Source organism: Lissotriton helveticus, chromosome 2_1 (genome assembly GCF_964261635.1).
Source record: "Lissotriton helveticus chromosome 2_1, aLisHel1.1, whole genome shotgun sequence".
Classification (NCBI taxonomy): domain Eukaryota; kingdom Metazoa; phylum Chordata; class Amphibia; order Caudata; family Salamandridae; genus Lissotriton; species Lissotriton helveticus.
Window position 1 is genome coordinate 45,911,017 of NC_136059.1, and position 14,424 is coordinate 45,925,440.

General features: G+C 47.6%; 1 protein-coding gene across 1 annotated transcript in view; it reads right to left on the bottom strand.

The window, feature by feature from the left end:
• Positions 1 to 14,424, bottom strand: part of LOC144817693 (long-chain-fatty-acid--CoA ligase ACSBG2-like) — a 383,515-nt gene that overhangs the window by 112,784 nt on the left and 256,307 nt on the right. Inside the window, exons 10-11 of the mRNA XM_078674441.1 lie at positions 13,468 to 13,701; positions 247 to 464 (exon numbers count right to left, since the gene is read on the bottom strand). Coding sequence (XP_078530567.1) covers positions 247 to 464; positions 13,468 to 13,701 — 452 coding nt within the window. The remainder of the gene's footprint in view (positions 1 to 246; positions 465 to 13,467; positions 13,702 to 14,424) is intronic.

Consider the following 14,424-nt stretch of genomic DNA (forward strand, 5'->3'; position numbering starts at 1 on the left):
TTTTGTTACACCACTGGTCCTCGATATTTTTGACACAATATTCTGTCCCACAATATTTGTGTTTCTGATATTTTGTGCAAATACCATCATGACACGTCACTGCTTTCTGTGTTGCATCTACACTCCATGGCAGACTGTCTGATCCAATTACTCTTTTCTTCTCCGCTGCTAGCTTCATCAAGATCCATTTCCCATTTATTTTGCGACCATCAGTGCATGCCAATAAGCTAAGTTTGTGCCACTTACCTTTGATTCTGCCAGTCAGGTAGAAAAACCCATCCGAGTCAAACTTGCCAATATCTCCAGAGAGTAGCCAGCCATCCTTATTCAGACTCTCATTGGTTTTGTCAACCATGTTCAAGTAGCCCATAAAGACATGCCTGCCCCAGATGTAAAGTTCTCCATTTCCTTCCTTGTCCGGCATATGTATACGACTCCGGCATCCTGGCAGTGTCTTACCACAGCTGTGGATACATAATACAGAAATCGGATGACTGAGACGCCACATCACTACCTGGATGTTCAACGCTCAGGAAGGACACCAGGGTGTTTGGCACAATGTGACTAGCATTCTAGAGCACCCAGGACCTCTTTAGACTTGTACCATGCATAGTGGATGTAAAGAAGCTCTGGGTTACCTAGCCGCAAGTAGATGTGGTATTGTGAGAAAGTACCTGCGTCTGCATTGTCAACCCCAATATATGTGGACTGATGCTGCTGGTTTTTTAACTCTGCACACTGTGGTACTGCTGTCCAGGCCCCACTGTATGTGCTGACCAGAAAAACGTGGCTTCAGGTATGCATGTGTAGCATGACTGATTTTAAGTCAACAGAAGAACTAAGCAAAATGAAAAAATGTTGACAAGAAGAAACCCTGCTTTTAAATATTAATTAAGTCACCCTTAAGTAGAACTTGCAGCCAACAGGGAAGGGTGCTTGAAATCTAGAAACAGGGGAGATGTTCATGGAATAAACAACAGAGGTGGTTCAACCACTATTTTTATTATTTATTATAAAGCCAGTTCAATGACAAAATTCGATGTTATAACTATACCGGAAAAGTAACATTTAAAACATTATACTTTCCATGCCTGAAGCCCCTGCAGGCTAATTAGCATAAGCCTGCCTACAGCAGTTCTGTGTCCGGTTTTGGGGGAAAGGCATCATACTAGAACATCAAGAAATGTACCACACCAACGGCAATGGAGCGTGGTTCAAATACAGGGACCAGGTAAGTACTGCTGAAGAGTTATCTTTTCAAGACTGGCACGAAGAGTTCATTCATGTTGGAAGGGCCTGCGAGGTGCAGGTTGAGCATTGCGAAGGGCCGTCGCAGTAGCGCAAAGAGCAGGGTAGGCTTTGCAAATAGTTATTCCTGTAGTGCAAAAGAGATAGTTGGGTGTCACAAACAGTCGTTGCTGTAGCTTCGCACTGGTAGTCGTCACGGGCTTTCGTTGCTGTAGTACAAAGTGCAGGTTTCGCATTGGTTGTCACTGCAGACAATCATCTGATCAAAGGGCAGGGTTCACTGGAGTTTCACGCTGGGAGTCATCGCAGGTGGCAGAGTCTTGGGGTGAACTGGCCCGTTCATGGTCATGAGGAGCCCACGTTTTAGGACCTTCAACTTTTCTTGTAGGAAGAGCCTTCGCTGATGCCAGCCAAGGGTCCAGCGCCTGGGGAGGCACTTCTTGGGGATCAGCACTCCCTCCAGCAAAAGCCAGCAGAAGGCCTCAGGCAGGTCCAGTTGCAGGTCCTGACAGGTCCTGGGCAGTGGCAGGGAGAACTCTGAAGTTTGTTTTGTCCCTGTAGCTCACACAGGATCTCAGTCAACTGTCTCTTGGATTCACTCTGAGTAGCCTGGTCTGATTTCCATTCTCAGACAGCAAGGCAGTCCTTCAAGCATCAAGGTAGTTCTCTGGTAGCAGGGCAGTGCTTCTACTGAATCTTCCACAGGTCCGGGAGTGTTCTGAAGAGTGCCTCAGGAGGTCCAATATTCATATGGTGCCAGCCTTTTTGTGGGGGACTCTTGTTCTACTCCCACATCTGGCCTTCCCCTGTCAAGACTCCAAACTGTCTGGAGTGACAAATGCAAAGGAAAGCCTGGTGTCAGGTTGCTTTGTGTATGCAGGTGGCAAAGCCCTTTGAAGTACACATGGAACTGGACACAGTCCCTTCCCAGTAATCCAGTGAGGATTCCTCACGCTGTCCACATCTAAGTCCCCTTCAAATTACAGCTTGGACCCAATAGAGAAACCCCAACACCAGAGCCATTTACAGTCAAGTGACTCAGGACACTGGTAAAGGGCACAGCTGGTTGGGACAAGAAAATCCCAACTTTCTAACAGTAAAAAGAACAAATGATAAACGTGAGGCGGAACAATGCAAACATTCACCCGAGTCACAAAGATCTGGGATTAATCCATCATTCTTTTGCGCACCATGCCACCCTATTTTGGACCCAGGTATTTGCAAATCAGTCTTGAGCCTGTGCCTCATGGGAATAGTCCAATGCCAAGTCACGTCCTCCCTGGACCAGAAACAAGCATCTTAGGACCTGTTTTGTGGCATCGCCCCTTATCATTCAGGCTACCTTAAATCCAGTGGCACAGTGAGCCTGAGACTCAGGTCTGGGCATACCCTACCCACTTAGGGCGACAACAGCAAAGGGAACAAATGATGGACGGAATGCTGAACAATGCAAACGTTCACCCCAGTCACAAAGATCTGGGTTTAATCCATCATTCTTTTGCTCACCACGCAACCCCAGTTTGGGCCCAGCCATTTGCAAATCAGTCTTGACCCTGTGCCTCATGGGAACAGTCCAGCCCGAACTGCCAGGCCAAATCCTCCCTGGACTGGAAACAAGCATCCTGGGACTGGTTTGGGGGCATCACCCCTCATCAGCCAGGCACAGGGTTAAGACTGATTTGCATTTGGTTGGGTTCAGACTGGAATGGCATGGGGAGCAAATAAACGATGGATTTCGGCCCAGATCTCTATCCTAAGGTGAATGTATGGCATTGTTCTGCATTCTGTCAATCAATTGTTCTTTTAGAACTTTCTAACAGTGCCATTTTATAAATTGCAAGTTAAAATCGGACTTCACCATTAAAAAGTATTTCAAATTACAATTCCTTTGCATGCCAACTGCATATCTCTATCTGCTCCCAATCTAAAGTTAGAACTTATTAAATGTGATAAGATAACCCAGTGTTAGCCAATGGGAGAAATTGACCTTACAACAGTGAAAAACAAATGTAGGGGATTTTCAGTGTTAGGACAAGTAACACTTAAGTACACATGTCCTACTTTAACAATGCACCATGCCCTATGAGCCTTCGGGGGCTACCGTAGAGATAACTTATAATTATTAGAAAGCAAGGTCCAGGCACTACAGGTGCCACTGGCAGGCCTAAGACATGTTTTTAAAAAGCTGCTTTTGTGGTTGGCTTTGAGAAATTGGGTTGTTGGTTGAGTGGGGTGTTAAACCTTGTGCACGCTTTAGCCTCAATACCTGTCAGGGTGAACCACAAAAGTCACTAAATTAACCTGTGCTTAACCATCTGGTAGCTTAGCACAAAAGCATTAAAGCTTAACTTAGAGGCAATTTGTAAAGTATTTATGCAGCACAAAAGCCGAAAGTGAAAACACAACACAAGCAAAATTTCACACCAATTTTGAAAAAAAAAGTTAATTTTAATAAATTATTTAACACCAAAGCAACAACAATCTAATTAGTTGACCAGAGTTATGAAACTGAGGATATCTAGTTGCCCAAGACTGGGTCACAGTAAAAAACATGGCTGAACGCGATGACATGTGGGTAGGATACACGAAGTGGTGCTTACCTTTGGGCTTGGAAGAAATTTTGTGGAAAAATGTCTGAGAAGGTAAGTTCAACAGGAAAAAGCTGCTGGAGGTGTTTGAGGAGGAGGCGTCATTGGGAAGCCGCTGGAGAAAGTTACTGTCAAGATTTCCACATTCTGACCTATGGGGTTATTTACAAGAGGTCTGCGGCACCGGAGCGCCCCTTTTTTTATACACTCGGTGGTGCAGGCCTATGAGGAGGTGAAAAGCCACCCTGTGTGGCTTTGCATGGCCTCATAGATATGGAGTAAGACTTTGCGCTGCCTTGCCTTCCACAGGTTCAGAAAGTGCACCGAAGAGTTGGTCTGAGGGTCCTATTTTAATATCTGGTGCCTTTCTTGAAGCAAGAGAAGTTTCTGAAGAACTCCCTTTGAAGTGCTTGGAGATTCCTGCTTCCCCAGCCCTGGCTCTAATGTTGATGCCTGAAAAATGCAGTAGTATGAAGTCCTTTGTATGAAGGCAGGGCAAAGCCTAATGATTTGCAAGTGGGGCTGTGCCCAGCTCTGCCCCATCCTGCCAATGATGGCACCCAGGCAGCCTAATCCTGAGTGTATTTGGCAGTTGGACATAGTTTATTTCTCACAGACAGCCACACAATGGAAGGACTATGTGTTTCATTTTTTCCAGAACTCAGCTCAAACCGGACCAGCAAACTCAAGTACGGTTTAGCTCATGGGTCATGCCCAGACTTTGAGTTCACATCCATGTTGGTTGCATGTTGTGTGTATGGTGCCTGGTAGCCGTACTCCGAGTAGGGTATAGGGATTAGCATGCTACAACCGGTGGGATTCCTTTTGTACAGCTCCTGGTTTGACACACCACAAGATGGAGGTGTTGATGTTACCCGCATAACTGAAGTGGAGGGTAGAACTCCAGACAGTGAAGTGTCGAAGGATGGAGACCGGGTGGCTCCTGGAAGTTCAGGGTGACCTACTTAGTAACAGGTTGCTGGATGTGTTTTATGGGTGTTACATGGGTGTTCCCGTGCAACACCCATGGATTTTGATGCTGCCCCAGAATGACAAAATCGCATAAACCTGAGGCAGGGCCAAAACCTTACGCCTCCACAGAAGAGGTGTACCAAGAAGAAATGTATTCATTTCTCCTTGTTTTTTCCTCTTTGCATGGGTGTTGCTTTCTGAAGCAGCACCCATGCAAGTATGTGCAGGAAGGGGCCCCTTAGCTTTCTGCACAAAAACAATCCTGCCAACAATGCAGACACCCTTGCAGCATGTTACAAGGGTGCCTGCATTGTCGCTAGGCTTCAAATTGTGCACGGGTGTCGGCTGTATGGACAAGAATGCACTATATCTTGTAAATATGGTGCAATCCTGCCCTTTTCAATTTGTACAGGGCAGCGCAGCAAAAAAACTTGAGGCGCTGCCCTACGTCAATTCATTGTAAATGAGGCCCACAGTCTCTTTATTGGAAGTCAAAAATCTTCAGTGGGACAAAGCTGTGAGCAGTAGCCGACAAGTCCAGATACCCCTTCTATGAAGGATCACTGAACAGGATTTGCTGCTGCCGAGCAGAATGTAGTGGAAGGCTGACCAAAGATGAGCAGGTAGTAATGGTCTCCTCTCAGTTATCAGAGCACTTTTTAGCCAAAAATTTTCTAAGTCCCAAGTTTTGGATTTTGGCTATGTGGGTACCTTTAGTACCACTTCCTAGGATTCAGGTCCGGAGAGGCACCATATGGAGGGTAAGGACCCACACAGGCTGGGCCCGTGTGCTGGGTCAAGATGTTGGAGCCTGTTCTGTCCATGAGGTTCTGATCAGAAGGCCAGCTAACTAGCTCTTGGAGCCACTCTGGTCCTCCTGGATTCACAAAGTGAAATCGAGCTCAAGTAGCAGGGCAGGTCTCTGAGGGTTCAAAGAAGGCTTCAGGCACCAGCAGAGCAGTCCTTCCAGGTGCAGCAAATCAGTCTTCTGAAGTACACAACAGGCCACAGAAGCTAGCAGTCCTTGGACAATTCTTCCACAGGTTCAGAAAGTGCACCAAAGAGTTGGTCTGAGGGTCCTATTTTAATATCTGGTGCCTTTCTTGAAGCAGGAGAAGTTTCTGAAGAACTGCCTTCGAAGTGCTTGGAGATTCCTACTTCCCCTGCCCTGGCTCTAGTGTGGCTGCCTGCAAAAATGCAGTAGTATGAAGTCCTTTGTGTGTGAAGGCAGGGCGCAGCCTAATGATTTGCAAGTGGGGCTGTGCCCAGCTCTGCCCCATCCTGCCAATGATGGCCCACCCAGGCAGCCTAATCCTGAGTGTATTTGGCAGTTGGACTTTGTTTATTTCTCACAGACAGCCCCACAATGGAAGGATTATGTGTTTCATGTTTTCCAGAACTCAGCACAAACCGGACCAGCAAACTCAAGTACAGTTTAGCTCATGGGTCATGCCCAGACTTTGCGTTAACATCCATGTTGATTGCATGTTGTGTGTATGGTGCCTGGTAGCCGGACTCCAAGTAGGGTATAAGTATGAGTTTTTGTACAGCTCCTGGTGTGACACACCACAAGATGGAGGTGTTGATGTTACCTGCATAACTGAAGTGGAGGGTAGAACTCCAGATAGTGAAGTGTCGAAGGATGGAGACCAGGTGGCACCTACAAGTTCAGTGTGACCTACTTACTAAGAGGTTGCTGATTGATTGTTCCTGAGTGCTGCCATTTGGGGATGGTTGGTGGTAGCTCAGTATATCCTGCTGTGAGACGGAGAGATGTACCTAGGCAGGGCCTGGTTGTTGTGTCCTCTGTTGAGTGGGTCATCCAGGATGACAGATATGGCAGGTGCAGAGCTTCAGATTCATAGAGCTCGTGTTATTGGTTCTCCTGCTCGGAGCTAGAATCATCACTATCTGCTGTAAAAGCCATCACCCTACACAACAAACTGTATCACTGCAGGAACAAAATGTGATTATGAAAAGAAACCACCCCAAACTATTTCCTGAACTATATACAGTGGATACACATCCCCTGAATGGAAACTAAATGGGACACACACCTTCAGAGTTGGTTCCAGTCCCACGCTGCTTCGCTGACTAAGCATTAGGGTACTCAACATTACTCAAAGAGCTGCTGTGATCTAGAGCCGGTATCTCTGACAGCTGTCTTCCACAGGCATGGGGACGTTGCCTGTAGCTGTATCTTACTGGAGAAGGTGTGAGTCTGCCTGAGACCAGAACCTTCCTGTCTGATGAGAGGGGAGAAGAAGAGTGCCTTGGTCTGCAGTAGCTATCTACCCAAGGAGGAGTGAACCTAGCCTCCGAGTCTGAGAAAGGAGCAGCCCATAAAAACTAGTTTGCCCAAGCAGGAGTGCCTAGAGCCCACTTACACAAACCTGGAGGGTTCCCACCCTCCCTGCTCAACCAAAAGACCATGTCTGTGAACAAAGATTCACCTGAAAGTCTGCTTTTACAACCACCATAGCGGACGGAAGATGGAGAAACTGTTCTGGCTGCCTTCATCGTACCTGAGGTCTGCATCTCAGCACCCGCACCAGAGGGAATTGATTTACCATTCCAAGTTCTGCCATCATGTGTCTTTTACCAAGTCGCTGTAACCAATAATGCCTGAAGCAGAGATAAGTAGGCGGACCTCCAAGATAAACGCTGGTAACCTCAAGCGCCCCTGCTCACCCCATGCAGAAAACACCTGCAGACACACGGCTGGACGATCCAAGTGCACATCACCTAACAGCTAACACAAACACCTGAGAAATATTGCCTGAAATTGCTAAGCAGAACAGCTTTTTAGGAGTTTGAGTAATACTTGAAACCCACATATCTGAAGTATTTAATGGTGTGCACTGGCTGTCCTATGAGTCGGACTACAGGAAAGCTGTATTGTGTTGTGAAGCCATAGACCATGTACTCTTCAGTCCGGTATTGCTGCTTCTCCTTGATGTAGATTCTTACACATTAGATTACACTGGACTGGATATTCATGTAATGTGGCTATTGTATGATTATTGAATTCTGAGTCTTTACCCCCACACTATTTCCCTGAGACACCTAGAACTGCTGTCTCTCACTACCCTTAAAGTTGAGTGCACTAGGGGCGTAATGCATCCATTTTGAAGCTCCCTAGAGTGATGAAATTGGGGATCAGTGGTTAACAACTCCAGTGACCGTCCTGTATCCTGCAGACGCGGTCGCTCCCCCACGCTGCTCCCCGCCCTGCCTGCCTTGCAGCCTGGTATCGTAGCACATCGCTGCGGCGCTTACTGAATCAATCTGCTCACTAGAATTGCTAGACTGCCTTAATTGCCTTGTTTCTCATACATAGTGATATCGTAGCACTTTAATTGCCTTGTCTCTCACGCATAGTGATATCGTAGCGCCAGAGTGCCTTAATTGTCTGCCTTTCATTTCATTCACGGTAACATTGTAGCGCTAGACTGCCTTGACTGCTTGCTTAATTTTTTATCTATTCAGACATGGTGTGGCTAGATTGGGAAAGTGCGCTGCTAGTACAAATTCATCTGCCTGCACGGTGCCACTGCCATTTGCTTCGCATTGGCTTCTATCTCGTTTTAGGCTGCCTGCCATTTTGTTTTTATTGTTCTTGTTGTGTGCTTCCCTGCCCGGGTCTCCGCCCCGCTCCCGCCTCCCAGCTGACCCGACCTCCCACTGATACTAACAGGCCCGCTCTCACGCATTAGCGCTGTGACCGTCCTGTATCCTGCAGACGCGGTCGCTCCCCCACGCTGCTCCCCGCCCTGCCTGCCTTGCAGCCTGGTATCGTAGCACATCGCTGCGGCGCTTACTGAATCAATCTGCTCACTAGAATTGCTAGACTGCCTTAATTGCCTTGTTTCTCATACATAGGGATATCGTAGCGCTTTAATTGCCTTGTCTCTCACTCATAGTGATATCGTAGCGCCAGAGTGCCTTAATTGCCTGCCTTTCATTTCATTCACGGTAACATTGTAGTGCTAGACTGCCTTGACTGCTTGCTTAATTTTTTATCTATTCAGACATCGTGTGGCAAGATTGGGAAAGTGCGCTGCTAGTACAAATTCATCTGCCTGCACGGTGCCACTGCCATTTGCTTCGTATTGGCTTCTATCTCGTTTTAGGCTGCCTGCCATTTTGTTTTTATTGTTGTTGTTGTGTGCTTCCCTGCCCGGGTCTCCGCCCCGCTCCCGCCTCTCAGCTGACCCGACCTCGCCCCTCCCCTCCCACTATCCACATATGACAGATACCTATGCGCGCAGCGTTCACGCGCCGTGGTCGCGCCCCATGCGTGCCGAAGGCGCGCCAAAAGTAAGCCCATCTACGCCTGTCCGCGCCCGGACTGCGCCCAGCGCCAGACCCCCTGGCCCCCGCAAAACTCACTCCTCCCGCTTAACGTATGACGCCACCACCCTCCTTGCCCTTAACACCGGACGCGGTCCCCAATGCTGCGAATCTGCCCCAGGACGCACCCACGGTCCCTTCGCCTGCCACTCCTGCAAATTCACCTGCATCAAGGCCCACACCAAATCCTCCTCCTCTAAACACCGCCCCACTCTAACCACCTGAAGTGCATCCTGCTGAACACCCGCTCGATCCACAGACACGCCACTGAACTCTGGGACCTACTCGACACTGCTTCACTGGACATCGCCTTCCTTACAGAAACCTGGATGAACGCATCATCAGCACCCGACATCGCCTTAGCCATCCCGGACGCTTACAAGATCACCCGAAAAGACTGCACCAACCAAACAGGAGGAGGCATCGCCATCGTCCATAAGAACACCATCAGAATCACGACCAGCTCCGATGACAACCTTGCAACCGCCGAACACCTCCACTTCCAGATCCACACCGATCCCAGGACCACACTTAGAGGCACCCTCATCTATAGACCACCAGGAACCCACACACAATTCAGCGAAGACATCACTGACTTCATCAGCCCACATGCCCTCAACTCCGAGAACTACATCCTACTGGGAGACATCAACTTCCACCTGGAAAAGAAAAATGACAGCAACACCACCACCCTCCTAGACAACCTAGCCAATCTCGGACTCAAACAACTTGTTGACACCCCCACCCACGTAGCCGGACATACACTCGACTCAATCTTCACCTCCAGCAAACACATCTCCTTCGTTCACACCACAGCTCTCCATTCGACGGACCACAGCTGTGTTCACTTCAGCTTCAAAACTTCCACGACCCACAACCCCCCACAACCTATCCCTCGAAGAAACTGGAACAAAATCACCACCGACCAACTCCTCACATCGCTCAACCTAAACCCTCCAGCCCTCTCATCGGACCATAACCAAGATGCCACAAAGCTCAAACAATGGATCACTCACAGCGCTGACGAATTAGCACCCTTGAAAAACCACCAAACCAAACAGGGTAGCAAAAAGGCCCCATGGTTCAACGATGACCTTAAGAAATCCAAGAAGCTATGCCGGACTCTCGAGAAAACATGGAGAAAAAACCCAACCACTGACAACCTGACCACCTTCAAGACAGCCTCCCGCAAACACCACCAATTGACCCGATCCACCAAGAAATCAGCATTCAAGGATCGACTCGACAACAACACCCAAAACAGCAAGGAACTATTCAACATCGTCAAAGAATTTACCAACCCCACCGCAGGCTCAAACGACATTACCCCCTCCCAAGACCTCTGCGATTCGTTATCCTCCTTCTTCTACAACAAAATCGCCGACATACATAACAGCTTTGAGAACATATCCAAAGAACAGTCCACTCCACCCACCTCCGAACCTAAACCGATCTCTAACAACCTTAGCACCTGGAACCCAATCACCATGGAAGACACCATCCGCCTAATGAACTCCACCCATTCAGGTTCGCCAACTGACCCTTGTCCCCATCACATCTTCAACAAAGCAAACTCCATCATCGCACCCCATCTCCGTGATGTCATCAACTGCTCCTTCAACTCCGCTACCTTCCCAGAAAGCTGGAAACACGCCGAACTCAGCGCCCTCCTGAAGAAACCCACAGCAGACCCCTCTGAACTTAAGAACTACGGCCCCATTTCCCTACTCCCATTCCCTGCCAAAGTCATTGAGAAAGCCGTCAATTGCCAGCTCGCCGCCTTCCTTGAATCCAACAATTCCCTCGACACCTCACAGTCCGGCTTCCGAGCCAAACACAGTACCGAAACAGCCCTCATTGCAGCGACAGACGACATCCGAAAGCTACTGGACAACGGAGAAACAGTTGCCCTCATCCTACTCGACCTCTCCGCCGCCTTCGACACAGTCTGTCATAACACCCTCATACAACGACTCAGCAACATCGGCATACAAGGAAAAGCTCTGAACTGGATCATCTCGTTCCTCACCGGTAGAACCCAGAGAGTCCGCCTCCCCCCATTTAAATCAGAGGCCACCGAAGTCATCTGCGGAGTACCACAAGGTTCATCACTCAGTCCCACCCTCTTCAACGTTTACATGAGTCCCCTCGCATCCATCGCGCGACAACACAACCTCAACATCATCTCCTACGCTGACGACACACAGCTGATCCTTTCCCTCACCAAAGACCCTAACACCGCCAAAACCAATCTTCACAAAGGCATGAAAGAAGTAGCCAAATGGATGAAAAACAGCCGCCTAAAACTAAACTCAGACAAAACGGAAGTCCTCATCCTAGGATCATCCCCCTCTGCCTGGGACGACTCATGGTGGCCACCTGCCCTGGGCACAGCACCCATACCTACAGACCACGCACATAACCTAGGCTTCATCCTAGACTCCTCCCTCGCGATGACCAGACAAGTCAACGCCGTCTCATCCTCTTGTTTCAACGTACTTCGCATGCTCAAAAAAATCTTCCGTTGGATCCCAACCGAAACAAGAAAGACTGTCACCCACGCACTGGTCACTAGCCGACTGGATTATGGAAATACCTTCTACGCCGGAACCACAACCAAATTACAGAAAAAACTCCAACGCATCCAAAACACATCAGCCAGACTCATACTGGACATCCCTCGCCAAGCTCACATTACCGGCCACCTGAAGGACCTCCACTGGCTTCCCGTCAACAAGAGAATAACGTTCCGTCTCCTCACCCACGCACACAAGGCCCTCTACAAACTAGGGCCCGAATGCCTCAACACACGACTATCCTTCTACACACCCACCCGCCAACTACGATCCTCCAATCAAGCCTTCGCCGCAATTCCGCGCATCCACAGATCCACCATGGGAGGAAGATCCTTCTCCTACCTAGCGGCCAAAACTTGGAATTCTCTCCCCACCCACCTCCGCCTTACACAGAACCACATTTCCTTCAGAAAGGAATTCAAAACCTGGCTATTCGATAAATAACGCACCCCCACCCCCCCCAAGCGCCTTGAGACCCTCTGGGTGAGTAGTGCGCTATATAAATTCCTGAACTTGAACTTGAACACCCTCCGTTAGGGCCCAGTAGCATTTGTCCTTGTGGTTCCCCAAACAGGCTCTGCTTGTATATCCGGGTCTGGTGACTTAGTGGACTACTGTAGGGGCCTGAGTTTGACCTCATTGTCACAGGTTCAAATCTCGGCAGGTCTACTCAGACTTTTATCCTCCTGAGGTTGATAAAATGAGTACCATTGAGTTAGGTAACAATAAACGTCTGCTGTTCAGCACCAAGAGACCCTTCTGGGTGAACGTGTGCTTTACAAATACACATGGTATGTATTGTCAAAAAGGCCAGTAACAGAGGAAATCAGCATATTTTGGATAATAATAACTCTGAAAGCTCCACAGCTCAGGAGCTGTTCACCCAGAGACTTCACCTGCAAATATGTCCCAGTGAACATCTGTCAGAGCATACAATGATCACCACCTGTGGTGTCAGTAACTCAGTAACCAAGCATGCCTTTAGTTCCTTGTCTGCTTTGTGGTGGCACAAAGGAGGTAAGAGAGGTAGTGTTGTTACATCTGAGGCAATGGGAGCTGTAGGGTAAATAACGATACAAACGTATGTATGGAAATAACAACTACTGCATTACCTGTCGCTCTGACACTTTGCATACTAGACAGTAAAATATTTATTTATTTATTAATGAGTTGTTTGTAGGCTATGATCATCATAGCTCCATGTTTGACTATATGTTGTGAACCTAGTAGAGTAATGTAATAGTATTATTATTAACTTGGTCTTATTTAGCTAGCAAATGAGAAAAGTTAGTGCGCCCAAGTCTAGTTAATATCATTTGAATACCTGCATGCCAGGCAGACATGCTCTCCTCAGATCTCTCTGGCAAATTCTGAACTTTCATGGATCTAATTTTAGATGAACTATAACCATTCAAGAAGAAACACCTCGAGCCATGTCATTGGTTATATGAATCAGTACTTGGATCTAAAGTTAAGGTGTGGAAGTAAGGCATAGTGTTATAGTATGGTGGCCCACACATGCCACTTGGCAGTGAATTATCAACATTGTAGAATTCTAACTCCTGTGGTCATTATCAACAAATACTTTGATGGTTGACTGCAAAGCCTTCGGTTGACCACCGTGTCTGACAGTGTTGGTGATTCTCAATGGTCATGAGAAGTATAGAGTGTGCTTCTGATTAGGATGGTTAATAAAGGTCAGGTGGCCACAGGATGGTACTTGGACTGACCTTGTCATGCGGAAGGCACTGCGGACTGATACTGTGTGGGGCGTAGAATCCTCGCTCAGGCCGAAGAGCTCCATGACTGGAAGGTCCAGCCCCATGAAATAGTCCAGGGTCTCCTTTGTGATGGGAGCAGCTCCTGATATACACAAGACACATCGATCAAGGCCCAGAGCATCTTGGGTCTTCTTGAGGACCAGATAGTTAGCCAACGAGTACCCCCAGGGCACCGAGGAAGAACTGTGAAGCAAAAAGATGGCAGCTGAGAAGATACAGGAGCAAAAACACAGGAGGAAATTGAAATTGGAGACACAATGTGAGAAGCAAAGGAAGTGTGTGGGCAATGAAATAATAACAAAGATGAAGGAGATAAAACAGGATGAGAAAGCAACAGGCTGGAATTGGGATTTGGGGAAAGGAAAAGATGAAGAAAAATAAATCTGTATGTGTCAGTAGGTAAATGTGAAATGTAGAGGAATGAATGCAAGGTGAGAATGGATGATCTAAAATAGCACCCTTTGCATTGGCATTGAGAAGAATAGAAGAAGTTTGAGTATTTCAGACCAAAGTGCAAATAAGATGAATCAAGATCATGGATGCATGAGTGAGATGAAAGAAGTGGTGGCGGCAGATCCAGTACACAGGACATGAGAAGCCCAGATTATTTTGGACATGTGTGTCTCTATCTATCTATCCATCTATCTATCTATCTATCTATCTATCTATCTATCTATCTATCTATCTATCTATCTATCTATCTATCTATCTATCTATCTATCTATCTATCTATCTATCTATCTATCTGTCTAGTTGACCATTTAAAGAGCACAACATTCATCACAAGGGTATCTTGAGGGGAGGGTTGAGTGAAAAGGTGATAGTTTCTGCACTATTTGCATCTTTGGATGGCCTAATTGTTTTGGAATGATTTGTTTAGAAGCTACCTGTTTGCCTATCAATTAA